The sequence below is a fragment of the Semicossyphus pulcher genome, unplaced genomic scaffold, assembly GCF_022749685.1.
Source record: "Semicossyphus pulcher isolate SPU_LCO1_2020_fin unplaced genomic scaffold, fSemPul1.0.p SCAF_21, whole genome shotgun sequence".
Classification (NCBI taxonomy): domain Eukaryota; kingdom Metazoa; phylum Chordata; class Actinopteri; order Labriformes; family Labridae; genus Semicossyphus; species Semicossyphus pulcher.
This window is the reverse complement of record NW_027211695.1, coordinates 2,246,558-2,263,133: the sequence shown is the minus strand read 5'-3', so window position 1 is coordinate 2,263,133 and position 16,576 is coordinate 2,246,558. Positions and strand designations below refer to the sequence as shown.

The 16,576-nt window shown below is 43.9% G+C and overlaps 2 protein-coding genes across 4 annotated transcripts in view; one reads left to right on the top strand and one right to left on the bottom strand.

Annotated features, from left to right (window-relative positions):
* Nucleotides 1–2,150, top strand: part of pde5ab (phosphodiesterase 5A, cGMP-specific, b) — an 80,723-nt gene extending 78,573 nt beyond the window's left edge. For all 3 annotated transcript variants that reach the window (XM_069672219.1, XM_069672220.1, XM_069672218.1), the window contains exon 22: nt 39–2,150. In XM_069672219.1, the coding sequence (XP_069528320.1) occupies nt 39–158 (120 nt within the window). In that variant the 3' untranslated portion in view covers nt 159–2,150. The remainder of the gene's footprint in view (nt 1–38) is intronic.
* Nucleotides 2,151–3,985: 1,835 nt separating this feature from the next.
* Nucleotides 3,986–6,467, bottom strand: mad2l1 (MAD2 mitotic arrest deficient-like 1 (yeast)). The gene is made up of 5 exons (XM_069672640.1): nt 6,334–6,467; nt 5,376–5,522; nt 4,981–5,101; nt 4,525–4,628; nt 3,986–4,437 (listed from the first exon to the last, which is right to left on the bottom strand). The coding sequence occupies exons 1-5, from the start codon at nt 6,395–6,397 to the stop codon at nt 4,265–4,267; spliced, it is 609 nt and encodes a 202-aa protein (XP_069528741.1). The 5' UTR covers nt 6,398–6,467; the 3' UTR covers nt 3,986–4,264.
* Between the last annotated feature and the right edge of the window lie 10,109 nt (nt 6,468–16,576).

Here is a 16,576-nt window from a genome sequence, read left to right as displayed (position 1 = left end):
ATTTCCTCTTGTTAAATGTCGTTTGTTTCTTGACACAGACGTTGGCAGGAATGTCGGAGTCCTGCTCCCCGTTGTTGGAAGGATGTCAGAAGAACCGGCAGCATTGGAAGCGTTTGGCCGAGGAGTGTGAGAAGGGGCTCGTCAACGGCTTGGTGTGATCACACCTGTTTCACCCACACAAATGTCTGGGGTTCACCCTGTTCAACCTGGTCTCACAAAACTTCATGAAATTAGCACGGAGGACAAATAGCATGCTTTGAACCAGATGGGGTTTGGCAGTGAAGGGCAGATACACTTCTACAACTTGGATCTTATTTTTGTTGGTTAATCCGTCCTTACTGTGTGCAAAGAAATTTCTTACATCTTTGAATGCAGCAGCTCCACTGAAGAACACTTAGAGCTGTACCAGAGGTCAAGCTTTCCTCAGGCACAGAGGAAATATCTATTTACATAACAGGATTTAAGTACAGGAAGTTTGTGGTACATTTGTAGTCCGAGTAATATCGACCCATCACGTATCAGCAGACAGCAGCGTAAGCAGGAAAAACAGTCTGTGTGGAAATGTAAACGATTAGCTTCTTATTAATCTCTATAAACAGACATCTGCATGCTAACAGCTAACAATCTGTTCGAGATCAAAAATTCAACTTGATGTGTCATGAAAGCCGTTCAGCGTTTAGATTTCCCGACTTCCCTGAAGGCATCAGAAATGATGGATTTTAAATTAGTGTTCTTCTCCTCCTGAGGACAGACCTGACAAAGCTTCATGTTGTTCCTAATCTGCATCATGATGTTGTTCTTTCAGCAAACTGAAGAGCCGTTAATTAAAGTCGATCACAAGAAAATCTGTTTCTGTTTGGGCTTCATCCCGCTGCAGTAAGCCAGAGTGCAGCCTCTGTGTCACTTCCTGTTTACAGTGAGACTGAGACTCAGCACTGACAGATGAACGGGCGCTCCTCCGGGGGATGGGACGAACCGAGAGATGACGGCGTTTATTTAGCAGACACATCTGGAGGGAGAATTTACCTTTGATCTGAACACACGGTCGCTTCTCGAACTGCTGACTGGACTGTAAACGATGCAGCGCACGGAGAAGGAAAGCTTATCGCTAACAGCTTCTGCTGTTTTTTCCTTGCAGTAAACAGGTCAAAATGATGCTAAAATAACGACATCATGATGCAGGAATGTAAAAAGTCTAAATAAATTTTTTGTCAGGTCCGTCCGCAAGATACAAAAGGCAACTTTTCAAATGCTAACTTCTTGCTTTACTTGAAATCAATTAAACCTGGTGCCGCCTTTCGTCTAATCGCAGCTTTGCATCGACTCGAGAGCTCGCTTCTGGTCTGAATACGCTCGTTTCTCGCCCTTCCAGACTTTGTTGTAACAAAGTCATTTTGTTCCCAGATCTCCCGGATTAAACTACAAAAATAAGACCCAAGTTGTCCTGAACATCAAACCTTTAGAAGTCATTCTAATTGAAGTGAGAATGATTCATCATAAGAAAGAGGCCGTGCTCGTTTCTCTGAACTTCTGTGAGACCCGTCTTCCCGTCCTCACCGTTCTTTCATGTCTTTCACTCTCCACAGAAAGTACGAGTCAGCACTAAGCTATATTTATTACCATAGCCATTTTTATTTTTGCACAGAGTGGCTTTCATCCTGAAGTCTCACACACACACCGTCTCTCACAGCGGGGGTGAGTGGAACACTGAATGGTCACCAGCACCACGACAGTGAGACACAGATATATATACTCTACATGGTGTCACAGTACTATGATAGGCTTGTTTAACGTCTGCACAGCTCACACTACAAGAGTCTTTTGTAACATGTTCTCACTCATTGTCTTAACTATTGCATATTTATTGTTGTTTTATATATTTATTAGAGTTTCTATATTGTCAGGTCAGCCTTCTATCGAGAGCACACGATTCTTTATAGACCAAATGTAGTTTCATACTTTAACAGAAGAGCTCATCTGCTTTTTGAAGGACCTTTCGTAGGAACAACCGTCAGGTGACATTTTCAAATGTTTTGTGTTGTTTTTTTTTATGTAAAGGAGCCAAAGACTAGGCCTGCAAAAAGACATGGGTCTACATTTTTCCACTGCCTTGTTGTGATACAATAGGACCAATTCACAATTAAAAACATGAAACTTTTTTATTGTCCACCTTTTTGTTTTTTGAAACTTACTTTGATAACTGAATGGTGGCGTGATGTGTGGAGCTGAAAGGAATAATCTGGAAGATTTTCATTTAAATAAATGACTGTTCAGTCGCCATCTACTGCTGAATTACACAAGCGGCGCCCAGTTAGTGACGCGTTCTCCATCAGCCAGCAGTGGTTGGTCTGCCAGAGAGGGTAGGCGGAGCTAAGCGGCTGCTTCTCCGCTTTCTGCAAGCGTTGCGAGTAAACAGTAATCTACTATGGCTGAACAAACAAAGAAAAGATGGATGACTACAGATACAACTTCAACAAGAAGTGAAAATCCAAAGAAAAAGAAACAAACTCGACGCTCAGATGAAGCAAACAGTCTGAAAAGGAAAGCGACCGTCAGCCAGGAAAATCAAGAGTTACAACCGGAGCCGACCGTGGACGTCACACATGCAGCACTGTCTGGATATCTGGGAAGTGTGCTCCTGCAGTTACCGTTTATCGCCACAGATGCCGCCAAAGAGAACGAAACTGAGATCTTTGAGATTGTGACTTTAAGAACAGGGGCCTATACTAAGAAGCGAGTTCAACATACCCAGGGTCTCTTTTCCTGATCTGCTTCACTTAAGCTAACAACGAGATCACGCTAAACGGTCACACGATGCTGGTTATCAGCTTGATCGGTCACCGCAGGGTTTCTATGAGCGCGTTCACATTAAAGGGGCGTTGTATGGAGCAGACGACCGATCTTAACACGGGCGAGTCTGCCGTCAGCTGATCGGCATTTTTTACAAACTCAGACCAAACTCTGATTTTAGAAAGATATGAAGAAGGTACACATAATCCAGACTAGATCCACTCAGCTGCAGCGGCTGAATGCAGGAAGGACAAACTGCAAATATAATATCACTGCTCCATCATTAGAGCACCATATATTTATTTGTTATGATAACACTCGTGTGTTACATTAGATTAAGACGTTGCACAGATGTATTTTTGCTGCTTTAATGACAGACTTATTCTCTCAGCCGTATCAAACTATGGAGCAAATTTTAAAAAATAAATACAAATGTTTACTTAAATATCATATAAGTACAAAAGTACTTCAGGCTTCATTGTTTTTATCAGCCTTGTTGTAGATGTTTATCAGTGAAGCTCGAACAGGAAGTGTTTGACTGCTCTCTCTCCCTCCTCCCTCTATGATCAGCTTTCAGAGCTCCTAAATCAAGAGACCTGATTGGTCAGTGGGTGGTGATGAGTTCAAGTTGATCTTGAACATAACCTGCTCCGGAGCAGGTTAGGTGTTCAGCATAAGTTACCATGGTGATCTACCACAGTAAGAAGTGAACCAGCTTCATAGTGCTGAAAACTCGGAGTTAACCCTGAAGTTACCTCGATAACCGCAAATCCTGCTTCGTGGTGTACCCCCCCCAGGTGGAAGGTTTTGTCCAGTGTTTATTTTGCAGGTTAAAACATTGTACAGTTTGCTGTGTGTTGAGACTGCATGGAGGAAAAAAACACCTGGAAGAAACAGTTTGACCTGATTTGAAAGGTGAGACAAAAGTTTGGAACTTAAAATTCTGTTGTTCCGTTTTTGATTAAAGAACCAAAAAAATGAAAATTTAAATTCAGACGATTTCCTGTCTAATCTAAATAGTTTTCCCCCCGTGTGTTTATGACTTTAGATCAAGTTAATTTTCTCTGTATTATCCAATAATTTGACAAATTGCACAGAATCACCCACTGACTCTATGTTGCACTGCCACCTGCTGGTCAAAAGCACCAACAACGCAAAGAGAAACCTCTGTGAAAGACATTTATTTCAGACACTTTATAAAAGTTTAACATATAAACCACTCGCTTCTAAAACAGAGAGAGAAAGGGGGAAACACTGAGGAACAAGTTCTCTTTTCTTTTACAGACACATCCAAGTTTATGAGGAATATTTACATCAGCGAAGACAGAGCAAGGTGCTGCGTGCTCTCAGAAAGCAAAGAAAACAATCAGGATATCAGACGGAGACGTGGACGGTGAGGTAGGACAGGGTGGTGTAAAATCTACTGTTACTACAAGGGGCAGTGGTTGGTGCTATATACAGCTCATGTTCAGGTTTAAACGGAGTCGGTCCTCTTGTAGGCCACCATGCTGTTCACTTTGTGGATGGAGGTGGTGAAGGAGCGGAGACGCACCTCCTCTGATTGGTCGATGATCTGTGGGCCAGACTCCTCCCACTTTTCGGGAACCTCCAGGTCTTTGTCCGTGTAGACGAGGAGGTCAAACGAGCCTGGGGAAGTGGAAAGGGTCAAAGGTTTATAAACTGGCAAGCATCTGTTTGAAGGTAGAAATAAAGACGAATAGTTTGGTGACTCACATGGCGTCTCCAGCAGCGGCAGGAAAGTCACGGTGGCTGTGATCTGTCTGATGACGGAGCGGATCTCATCCTGAATGGTCTTAATGGACTTCTCTCTGGGAACACTGGGGAACATATGAAACAGAGTTATAAAGGGAATTATAGGGTGCCGGTTTAGCTCAGCGGTCAAGGCATGCGTCCCATGTTCAGAAGCAAAGTCCTCAATGCAGCTCAGCAGGGATGCATGTTATCCCCACTCTCTCTCTGAAATGAGTCGTTGCTGCCACCTGCTGGACTCTGATTAAACTACAACTCCAAAGAGCCAACACATTTTCTGAGGAACTTTGCCTTTAAATATTATACAAAATTGAATGCCTAAAAATCAAGATTGGCTTAGTCTCAGATACTTCAAGTATTTGGGGGGAAGATACTTTTAATTGTGAATTAAAAGTTCAAGTAGACAGTATCGGGGCTGACCTGCACTCCTTGGCCGACTTGTCACACTCGATGTCAAACTGCCATCTCTCCAGCACCTCGTTGGTCTGCAGGCACGTGATCACCAACACCAGCTTCTGCACGGTGCACTCAAACAGCCACTCTGCAACAACACGGGCAAATATACAGACGGAGTATTATTAGCAGTTGTTAGCAGGCTAACTTTCCTTAATGAATAAAACAAATCCATAAAATTTGAGACCAACAGATTTAGGATTTTAGTGCTAGTAGTCCGCTTTAAACAATATTTAACATCGGCAGTACAGGCCAGATAACATCAGGCTGGTCTTCCCTATTGTTACCCACTAACAAATACACAGCTCAAAAGTCCAAATATGAGGAATATAATATACAAAGAAGCAATCCCATGAGGCTACCTTTGAGTTGAGACACCACATTGGTGAGGTAGTTCTTCAGTTTGGAGTCAGTGGTGAGTTGGAGGCTCATGTCATAGTGGGTCACTCTCGTGAACGTCTCTGGAGGATAGATGCCCCGCTGGTACAGGATGCTGTTGATGCCAAAGGCTGTGGTGGAGGAACAAGAAAAGTATAAACATATACAAGATATTTTCCAACCCTTGTATGCAACATTTTCTATCAAATAAAACTAATATTCGTCAAGCTTTTTTAGGTAATCATGGAGCATTTTTAAAGAGTTGTTTTGATGGCAGAAACTATCGGCAGATACTGATAACCTAAATATTTTTTAAGTATTTTCTATGTTAAATATTCAAGAAAATGTTCATACATTGAGGTCATTGTTTACATTTAGTGTTTAACTTTGCCCTTCAAAAAATACAGCATTGTTACAGCTGCTGAATGTCTGCCTGCCTTTCTTTTAGCATTGGAGTTAGCGAACCTCGTCTATGGATCGACTATTTTAAAATGCAGCCCTGTTTATTAGCAAAAGATAAAACTTGAAGACTGTGACAAACATTTATCCAAAAACATAATAGTCTTATGGTGAATTCGGCATCTATATTACAACGAACAGCACATAAAATAATACAATTTTAACCGTAAACGGAAGTGTCTCCACTGTTCTTCCTCCGCAGCCTGAGGTGGGCGGTGCACTTCGCTGTGAACACGTTCTAGCTTCAAAGTTTAAGTTTTAACAAAAGATGGTTGGATTTGTGCTAAAGTGAAGAGGAGAAGGTAAGCACTTTAAATTGAATATTTTATCTTAGATTGTTATGTGTAGCTCAGATTGCTATGCCGGGTGTACTAAAGCTACACTACCAGGCCTAGTAGCATGTTAGCTCTGCATGCCTGCGTGTCGGAAGCGTTTAAAACCAGATCGAGCTGCCGAAAACAAACTGTAAGTGTAAATACTTACAGAAGAAGTCGGCCACGAGCTCCGCGCTTCCTTTCAGGGTGATTCCTTTTAATGTGCTCGTCATTTTCCTTAGCTTTGGTTAAATTCACGACAATGAACCTTTGTTGTGTTTTTTCACTGTGTACCTCAACTACCCGCCGCCTAGTTTGAATTTTGTCAATTCAACGCTCTTGCGCATGCGTGGACTATTTCGTCGCAAGATTGATGACGTGTAAAACTGCGCCTACAGTTTGTGGACACTAGAAGGCAGCGCAGAATAACTCAACGCTATCTATCCCATAGCTGTATATTTTACCTACCTAAAGAAGATAATTCAATTCTTCATTCAATACAGAAACATTTTACGTATTGTAAAAAACTTAATTCAGTTGTATAATGACTAACAAGATCTGGGAAAACAGAAATATCGGTGTCTGCTAAACAAATTAATTATTATGAATTCAATTCAATTCATTATTTTTGACACTAATTTATGTTAATTTTACATTAACATGTTCAACTGTATAAATGTTTACTTTTTTAGTTGTTTTAGGGATGTTTACTCTATAATAAAATGTAAGGATTTTCAAAATAAAATATGAACAAACATGAGCAATACTAACAATTACAAGCATTTATTTAAGTAGGCAAGTGTCAAACTTTTTGAAATCAATCAAAATATATTAAATAAATCCTGCAGTATAGATAAGTAGTATGTGTTAGATGACTATTTATGTTCCATTCATTATTATAATGTTATTTTTTCTGCTGTCAAAGTTGATGTTTCTCCATGCGGTGTTTCAAAGTTGATTTTCACAGCTAGCTGCTAGCTTAAAGCTTTAAAGCCAATACTCCTGTGCTGTGTAGGAGTTAGAGAGGGCAGTTAGATTATTCTGAGTTTATATTCCTCTGTGTTGAATATCTCATTATAAACTCTTTGTACAACACTGCTGTCAAGTGGAGGTCAAGTGGGCAAAGAAAGGAGTGTTAACATGGAGATGCTCTCCTCTCAGTGAAAACCCCACTGCTTCCTGCCAGCTGGAGGAAGTGATGACTGTATAAACCCACAGCAGTGTAGTCATCATGCAGAACATATTTCACAGCCCTCATCGCTCATTGACAGGTCTTTTTTTTCCTACCACAGGCATGTAACAATTCATCACTGACCCCTCAAAAAGCCCCACCATCTCTGACAGAGAGGAAACGCTCCGGCCCCCCGCTGAGGCGTAAGCTGTCCAATACCAACATGCAAGTATCCGTTTCCTCTGGTTGAACCTTTAGCTTTCTCTCTTGTGTTGCTTTAAGTCTTTGATCTTTTGCACAATAAAAAAATGTATATTTCATTATTAGAAATGAATAAAGAAAGAAAGAGAGTTCGGGGGCTTTAGGAAAACACTTGGGTTACATGAGCTCCATTTTAATGCAGTAAATACTCTCCCAACAGATCCCAACTCTGAACACATACAACATTAAACTGTTTAATGCACATGGTTAAATTTGGATGGGATATGCTCCCAAGTCATCTCCTCATTCTCCCTCATTAAAAACTCTTAAATCTACATAGGCCCCGCCCACTATGCACAATTCCAACTTCCCCCTCCGTCATGAAAACAAAACATGTCTCTGCCGTTGTTTGGTGGCAACTTGTTGAAACTTAGCTAGCTTGAAATGTAGTAATTAGCAGTAGTAACGTTAATGTTAGTAGTCAGCAGTGAGTTTGCAAACATTACGGTTACAGCTGGTTTGTGCATCGCCGAAGTGGTTGCCAAAGGTTACAAATAATGATATGCGTAGCGTCACCCCCTCCGTTAACGGGATTGGCTCCTTAGGTTTGTGACGTCTCAAACCTGCCAATCTGAAAACGCGTTGTTCAGCCTGTCCTTGGTACACTGCAGGTTAAAAGCAGATATTTTAACCTATAAACTTGTTTACTGTAGAGACGTTATTTCACAGTTAATCCTCTGGACTTTATACATATTTACACATCTGTTGAGAATTACTCCCACAAAGATTATAATATTTACCCGCACTAACAGCCAGCAAATTAACAGACGTGCGAATACAAAGTCATGCAAACTAAAGCCCCTCCTCTGGTGTTGGTTGCTGTGTGGTCATTTTGAACGTCAGCCCTGCAGCTTCAGAGCGAACTGTTGCAACACAGACCCACTGGGTGTCACTTTCACAAGTCTCTGCTGGTCTAAACCAACAGCTCTATGGTTTTATATCGAGAGACCTCAGCACCGCAGCCATGCTGCATAACAGAGACAGTGGGTACTGGCATCAGGCCCGCTCAATGAAAAGCCTCTCTATCTGTCTGGCATCAGGGAGAGGGTGCCTCCTCTCCTGCCTGCTGTGTGCACTTACAGATGATTTGTTGAGTATGTTTTTATCTAACCTTTTAGTCTGGATATTTAAAAGTTAGACTTGAGGTTTAACTGTGGGAGAAGTGACGAATGTAGGAGACGTATTAAGAGATTCGGGCGTCCGTCAGTCATCTCTGATATGATAATGGCTCCTCCCAAACAATAGCAGTATTTCTGTCACGTTGTAATCAGCTGTAAGACTTAATTATATTTATCTGTTCTGCAGTGCTGGCATCTTGTACACAGTGTTCTCAAGGCGACGCAGTAATGACTGTGTGGGAAGCTTTGTCCTTGCACAGGATTGACTGCGTGATTATTTGTGTTTTTAGCAGTGGTTAAATCAGCATGAGAATATTCCCCCTACCACATGTGTCACCAAATTGTGAAGAGCCGTGATGTATGAAGAACTTCATGCTCTTGTAAACAATTGAAATCATCTGACAAATAGCCCAAACCGTACACACGTTCGCTGCCCGATCAGCTGTATGCGCGCGCTGTTACACACATCTCACACTCGACTCTGTTATCTGCGATGCCTTTCAGGGCCGGATCAAGGCATAGGCGATATAGGCGGTCGCCTAGGGCGCCACCTTTTGGGGGGCGCTGGCTTGAGCCTCAAACATTTTAATGAAGATGATGTTAAATTCAGACCTACTGCAGGATTGACACCTTCACCCCTAACCTTTCTCTCTCCCTCGACCACTCACTCGGCGCGCCCTTCCTGACACAAGTTACAAGTTAGGAGAGGGGAGATGCGTTCAGGCCCAGTTGGAAAAACTCAAACTAGATCTTTTAATAGAGGGGAGGGTAAGCGGTTTTGTTGTACATATAATGTACGTTCTGTTGTTTAATTAGCTCGCCCTACTCGACTAATCCCACATGTGATTCAGACAGACAGACAGACACACAGACACACAGACACACAGACACACAGACAGACAACATATTATAGAAAAGGAGGGGAAGAGAGAACAGCAGCATGTGATGGAAAGAGAGAGCGAGGAAAGAGGCAAAGAAACTCTACTTTAAAAGTTGATTGTGAGTCTCTATGAATGAAGAAAAACCCTTTTAATATCACAATAAACTAAAGGCAACGTTTGGTAAGTTTCCAAGCCCATTCAATAAGTGTTAAATGATAGCATTTTGCCTGACGCCTTTTGCCTGCACTGATCAAAGTGAGCTGTCATGTGTGCGCACAGTTTATGTAACTCACATGCAGCGTTGCACGAGCCTAATTTGTCCCCACTTGCTGGCTAACCAGTTTGCATCAAAGGTTTGTGCAGGCGTCAAAAATCCAGCCACAAGCGTCATAGCAACGGCCCTGACAACGGCACAAACATTCGGATGAATCTGTGTTGAATTCAGACGCGTGGTGTTGTTTGATGTGGTTAGGTAATAATGAGTGGGACAGAACATGATAAACACCTATGTAAGCACTGAAAACAAGCTTATTATTATTATTTTATTTGTGGTGAAAACTGGGACAATCCCACACAAACAGGTGATGTCAATACTCATCTTTATTTCCCGCGTTAGTTGCGCCTTTCGTCGCCTTGCTTTGACTTTTAATGTGATCTCACTCCGGAACTTTGCATGTGAGCCTGTGTCGAGTTTAGACTGCTTCACCACAACACAATGCACGAGGTAGAAATGCATATTCCCAATGCAAAAGAGTAAGATTACATACAATTAGACTGGGAGTAGGTTTCACTTTGGAAGTTCCAGCCTTGTGCAGCCTAAAGAAAATAGGCGTAGATTTAGCTTCTTACAACATCTGTGTTTCAGAGGCTCGTCCATCGCTCACACCTGAATTGTTGACATTATCTCCTAAAGATTCAAATAATTTTGCTGTATCCAAGAAGAGGAATTCTCCATCTCACTGACTGTGTGCAGAGATGTCAGTTGGTGCAGCAGCTTCAGCCTGACGTTTGCCTCGTGTGCACATTTGGCTCGACTCTCGCACTATAACGTGCGAAACACTCCGTCACTCCTCACCCGCAGCCCGTGAAGGTGTGTCAGTAACATTTCTAATTACATATGTCCAGCACATGATTCAGAGCTGTCCCTACACACTGTAATGAGCTGTTAGCCGCACATTCCTCTCCTGTAGGTGCTGCGTTTGGCCCTGCTCGGAGCTGAGTGGCTGCAGTGATGGGCGTGCAGCGCTCAGCCGGCTGGACCCGAGCCCCGTGTTCTCTGGCGTCGCGCGTGCAACAGCTGGAGCTCTGCAGATGATATATCGCTTTCACACGCGAGCGCACACATTCCTGCATTCTTGTAGATACACAAATGTGAACATATTGCACACACAAACTGTAATCAGGATGTTGAAGTGTGACCCTGTCTGTCCTTCTGCACCGTTTTGTGTCCTCATGATGAACAAACTCTTCGTTATCTTCCATGTGAAGCCTCTCTGAGAGATAGAGGGGGCGGGGTCAGGCCTTTAGCGTGTATATTTATTGTGAGCACCTCGAGTTCATTGGTTTGAACCTATAAAACAGCCTCTCCTTGTAAAGTCCTTGCTTGTGTTTGTCTCACAGAGTTCCTTCCTTTTACTGGTGAGTTTATACGACGGCCCGCAGCCCATTAGAGGCAGTGTAAACATGCAGACCCCGACCACGGACAGATAGCCCTGAAGTGTAAACAAGCTCTAATAGATGGTGGGAGGGATGAGAGCATGTACAGTCATTGTCAAGTCACCTGCACTATAGGCTATGCACATGCAATAACTCCTCCCTGCACATGTACACATCTCTCCAAGGAGTGTCTGGAGGCTATAGCATGAACAAACAGCACACACACCAGAGAGGGAGGGGGAGTTCTGGGACCCTATCCCTACATATGTTAGTTTTGAATAGCTTCAGTAGATTACCTCAGCGAGAAGCCGTGACACAGGCTGTGATGGCTGCGACATCATCGTGTGGGGCGAACGCACGCGTCAAACTACGTCCGCTAAAAGTTTCTGTAGCAACATAAAAAGCTCAGAATCAAAATGATCACAATAAAATAAAGTATAAGCTTGTTTTATGGCGCCATCTTTGTTGTATGGCCTTCATCTTCTTCTTACTGCCTTCTACTGGACTGGCGGTGTAAGTGCAGTTACTTATATTGCTTCTTCATATGTCAGTGGCCTGATTTGCAGAATCTTCCCGGGACTTTAGGCCGCTGTGGGAATCCAAAAATGACGTGTATTTTGATTATATAGTTTGACTCATGTCCCATCTGTTAACATGGAGGAGGCGGGCTTTATGAGCTATACTGCAGCCAGTCAGCAGGGGGCGATAGAGAGGGTTTGGCGTCACTTTTAGGGAGCTGTCATGTCGGCCATCTTTTTATACAGTCTCTTTCTGACTTGAAAACATCGCACACAGCATTATGACATTATTACACAATTTGAGCTGTTTGTCAGAAAAAAATGGCCGCCATGTGAATGTGGTAAAAAGATTAATTTTATTTTAGCAGGGATAATTGGACCCTTTTTTAACCCCAAAGGCTGGCCTAATGCATGGATTGTACACACTCTGTAGAGACACAGGACGCGTACAAAGCAACATCACTACTAAAGTCAGTGTGCGCCTAGATTTTCAGAGGATAAAACAAAGTATAGAGGGAGAATGGAAAAGTATAACAGTAAAATAATAGAATCACCGTAGGTGCTGTTTACACAGCTTACCCAGCTGCACCGTCTCTCCCACCTCATGGAGCACCACACCGTCTCTACACCCCGGCAACATGAGCCTCTGCAGCCGTCCAGGTCGACTCTTCCTCAGCCACGTTTAGTCCTGACCTCGCCTTGTCTGTCCGCCTGCTCTGCTCTCTTTTGGCAACGGAAAGCCGAGTCCCTGCAGATTGGTTGAGCAGCTGTCATTTATTCTATATATGTGTGTGTGTGTCTGTGTGTGTGTGTGTGTGTGTGTGTGTGTGTGTGTGTGTGTGTGTGTGGGAGTGTGTGTGTACAGTGTATTTCCATCTAAGAACCAAATGTGCAAAGGTTAAAAGTCAAGAAGGATTCTGCAAAATGAAGACTTATTTATCTCGTTATCTTGAGACAACAACGCTGCACCACCGTAACGTCAGATGTTCGTAACTCGTATCCTCAGAGCTGCAAAAGCACCAAACACACAGAAACAGGCTTAAAGTACCTGATCAGTGTGAGCGATGGCAGCATGGCTCTGTGACATCACAGTGAGCAGCCGGACCACCAGAAAATGACCCCGTTATCATGAGAAAACCTGCTTTGTTGTCTCCAACTGAAATTCAACCAGAAAACTGAGTTAATAAAATGTACGGATGAATGTTTGCTTAGGGCTTCCGTAGTCACAGTCCCTGATATGTGCAGGTGATGTGTTCCAGGAGTGTGGGCCTCTAACAGACACCTACATTTATCTTACAGTGAATCATTTAGACCAAAAATCATGGATGAAAAATGTTTTCCAGGTTGAAAAAGGAGCAAACTTCCCCTTTACCAGGCGATGCACGCACCCCATGACAACTGCTGTTCGTCTTCCAGCCAACAGCCGTGAAATGATTTTATACGTTCTAGGAGTTTCCGAGGTTTATTGTCAAGAGTCCTACCGCTGCAACTTACTTATGCTCGACCGGCTCATCTCTCCTTCTTCAGTCTGATTATGTCTGTGTTCCACTTTGTCTTAATTTGCTTCGATAAATTTCTCTTTTCCTCCTCTTTGATCCTCGTCCACTTTCCAAATCCTGCTTTTTTTTTGTTAGTATATTTTGGCCTTAAAAGGCTCCTCCAGCCGCCCCGGTCGTCATACTTCCCGTGCACGCTCATACTTTTATATCTGCACAGATTCCTGAGGCTTCGACGCCCCTGATAAATGTTTCATGACAAACACATCTGTTTAGCTCTGAGGGTGAGGAAGCACTGACGGAGGAGGAGTGATGGATGAGCAAGAGAGGACAAATAGAGGGGGAGGGACGTAGAGAGGCGGCGGGGCTCGGGACTTTCGGAGAGCCCAGTTTCTCAGCTCTTCTGGCACATCTGTCCTTCTTCCGTCCCGGCAGCGCTGACGCAATCACAAGGGCACACAAACACACACACACACACACACACTAAAACACATTCAGCTGGCTCTGCTTAGCCGCGCTGCCTGCAGTGGATTACTGGATCTCCCATTGTGCTGCCATTATTTAATAGCAGCTTTGGGGCAACATGGAGGGATGTTTACGCGGGCACGCTGCAGACGGCCAAATGCGGCCCTTAAAAGGAACGCATGAAATCATGCGCTGAGAGAAACACAATCATGTGCAACATTTGGTCGAAGCCGTTTTCCAAAGCTTCTTGTAACAGAACAGTTTGTCCAATCACGAACAAAGAATGAAACGAAAGAGAAACACCGACACAAGTAGAATGATATGGCTTTATATGAACTCTTCTTGTTCTTCATGTTGAGGTTGTGACTTAACATAATGTTCTGTTTCACTGGACATCGTATTTAACACCTGGATCCACACAGATGTAGCATTAGCTCCCCAGAGAAGAACTGAGCCTCTTAGGCCGGAGATGTACCTGCTTTTTAACCTTTCGTTCGCGTACACAACCGGCTGCGTCATGAACGTAATTGTTCAGGTACTTGTCTCTGCACTACGCGTGTTACTGGAGGATACCTCTAGAGGGCGCAGCAGAGAGCTCAGATTGATGCAACTAATGTATGTTCAGGATGTAAACAACAGACATGGCGACACGCTCCGTCTCTCCAACATGTTCCTCCGTGCACGGACGTAACGGTCCTGGACTTGTTCCCATTTAGTTTTGCAGGTTTAAAACAGAACTTATCATCGTGCAGATGATTGTGGACTCGGTCTATCAGCTTGTCTCCAGAACTTTCTGCCATTGTTTGTCCCTGCTGCTGTGTTGACCCGGTCACGTGCCCTCTGCCTCTGCACTGCCCCTACTGCTCACGTGCAGACTGCAGCATGCGTACACGTAGCGTTCATTTTTGAGGACGTGCAGAGCTATGATGCTACGTGATCTTCTGGTGCAATTAGAGATGTTAAGATACCACTCATACACGTGCAGGGTAACGTGTGTTTTAATACGAATGCCAATAATCTATAAAATGTTTAATGTGCAATATATAAGATCTATAATCAGTCTGAACAGAAGGATTTAGACCTGAGTAAACACATAAAAATGGAAGAAGTCTCAGAAGTTTATTATTGACAAATAAACATAAGAATAAAAAACCTTTTAGAAATATAAATATGAAGGTTTAATGTCGAGCTAAAAGAGTTTGTTTACATTCTGACCAGCGTCTCAACCACATCTCCAAAGATCCATCATACCCAGAGGTACACACACACACACACACACACACACACACACACACACAGAGCCGTGTTATCATTGCACAGTTGCGTACGGAGTGAGAGCGGAGCATGGCGCTGAAAAAGCTCTTTTAACACTCTGCATGTATGGTGAAAGAAAGTCAGTGTGCCGCGCAGAAACACTGCTCGTTTATTTGTGTCAGAGCACCCCGGCTGACACACAGACACACACACACACACACACACACACACACACACACACACACACACACTGCAGCCCGGACCAGCATGCACTGGGCTGTGTGTCTAAAAATAGCTCAGCGGGTCCTCTGTGGGCTTCCTTTGTGTGAGGTTTTTGGGACGTTATTAAAACATTGAGAGTAATCACCCACAGCCCCGCCCCCCCCACACACACCACGACTGTCAGTCAGCCACGCGACTGAACCATCAGGGCCTCACTGACCCGCTTCTGTTCACTGCACCGCAGAGAGCAACGACATGTCCGACCTAAACTTTACAAACTGATCATTTCATCGGCAAAGTGTTTGAAAGGAAGAAATGTGGAGCGCCATAAAAGAAAAGATGGATGACTGGTGAAAGGTTGTCTGTCTCTGTGTGTCAGCCCTGTGATTGACAGGCGATCCAGGTGTAACCCCGCCTCTCGCCTAATGAGAGCTGTGATAGGCTCCAGCCCTCCTGCGAACCTGTACAGGATAAACGGTGTAGATAACGAGAATGTTTCTTCTTAACAGACTAATCTTTACTCTCCTCTCTTTACTCTAACTCTGCCCTCGCTGTGTTTCCGTCCTCTCGTCGCTCCACAGTCGGAGTCGGAGCTGCAGGCCTTGTTTTGGTCGGACACAACAGGCTCTCTGTGCAGCTCTGGAGGAGGTGAAAACGGATGCCTCCCCAGGGGAACAAGCCAACGCTGTGGACACGGTGATCTCCAGCGTCCAGAGGTGAGACTCAGCAGGCTGATCAGCCCCAACCAGAGCTGAATGAAACAGTGATAGTAACACACCTGGAAGAGAAATAACCGCTTAAGAGTGTTAAAAGAATCCTTTCGAATCAGTCTTGAGAGGAAAGAAGCAGAAAAACATCTAAATTCAGGCGATTAGGCAAAACAAATGACAGCTTGGGTTTAAACGTCTCAGTTTTGGCCTGTTAGTCTCGAGCTGCAGTGAATCTGAGTCGCTGCCCTTCACTGAGCTTTATTTGATGAGGACTTCCAACACAGGAGCGAGAAGGGGGGGGCGGTTCTGCTGGAGTGTTTAATACACACAGGCACACTCCGCAGAGAGATGTAAACATGCACTGACTGTGGCTGATTAACACGCGCTGCAGAACCACCGCACACGCTCGATTCTGCACCAATGAAACCTCACCGAGTCTCATGTTTACTCACATTTAAAATCATGGACGGTATTTATGGAATATAACGCACATTTATACATTTATATTTGTTTCTGCAGCCAGACGCTGGCGGCGGTGTCGATGTAGTCGTAGTGCGGCGTGGCCGGGTCGGTGGTGGAGCCGGTCTCGGCCAATAAGACCCCCAAACAGCGGCCCATCATCTCACAGGAGGAGGCCTGGAGGTAAAGAAGTTAGTGTGA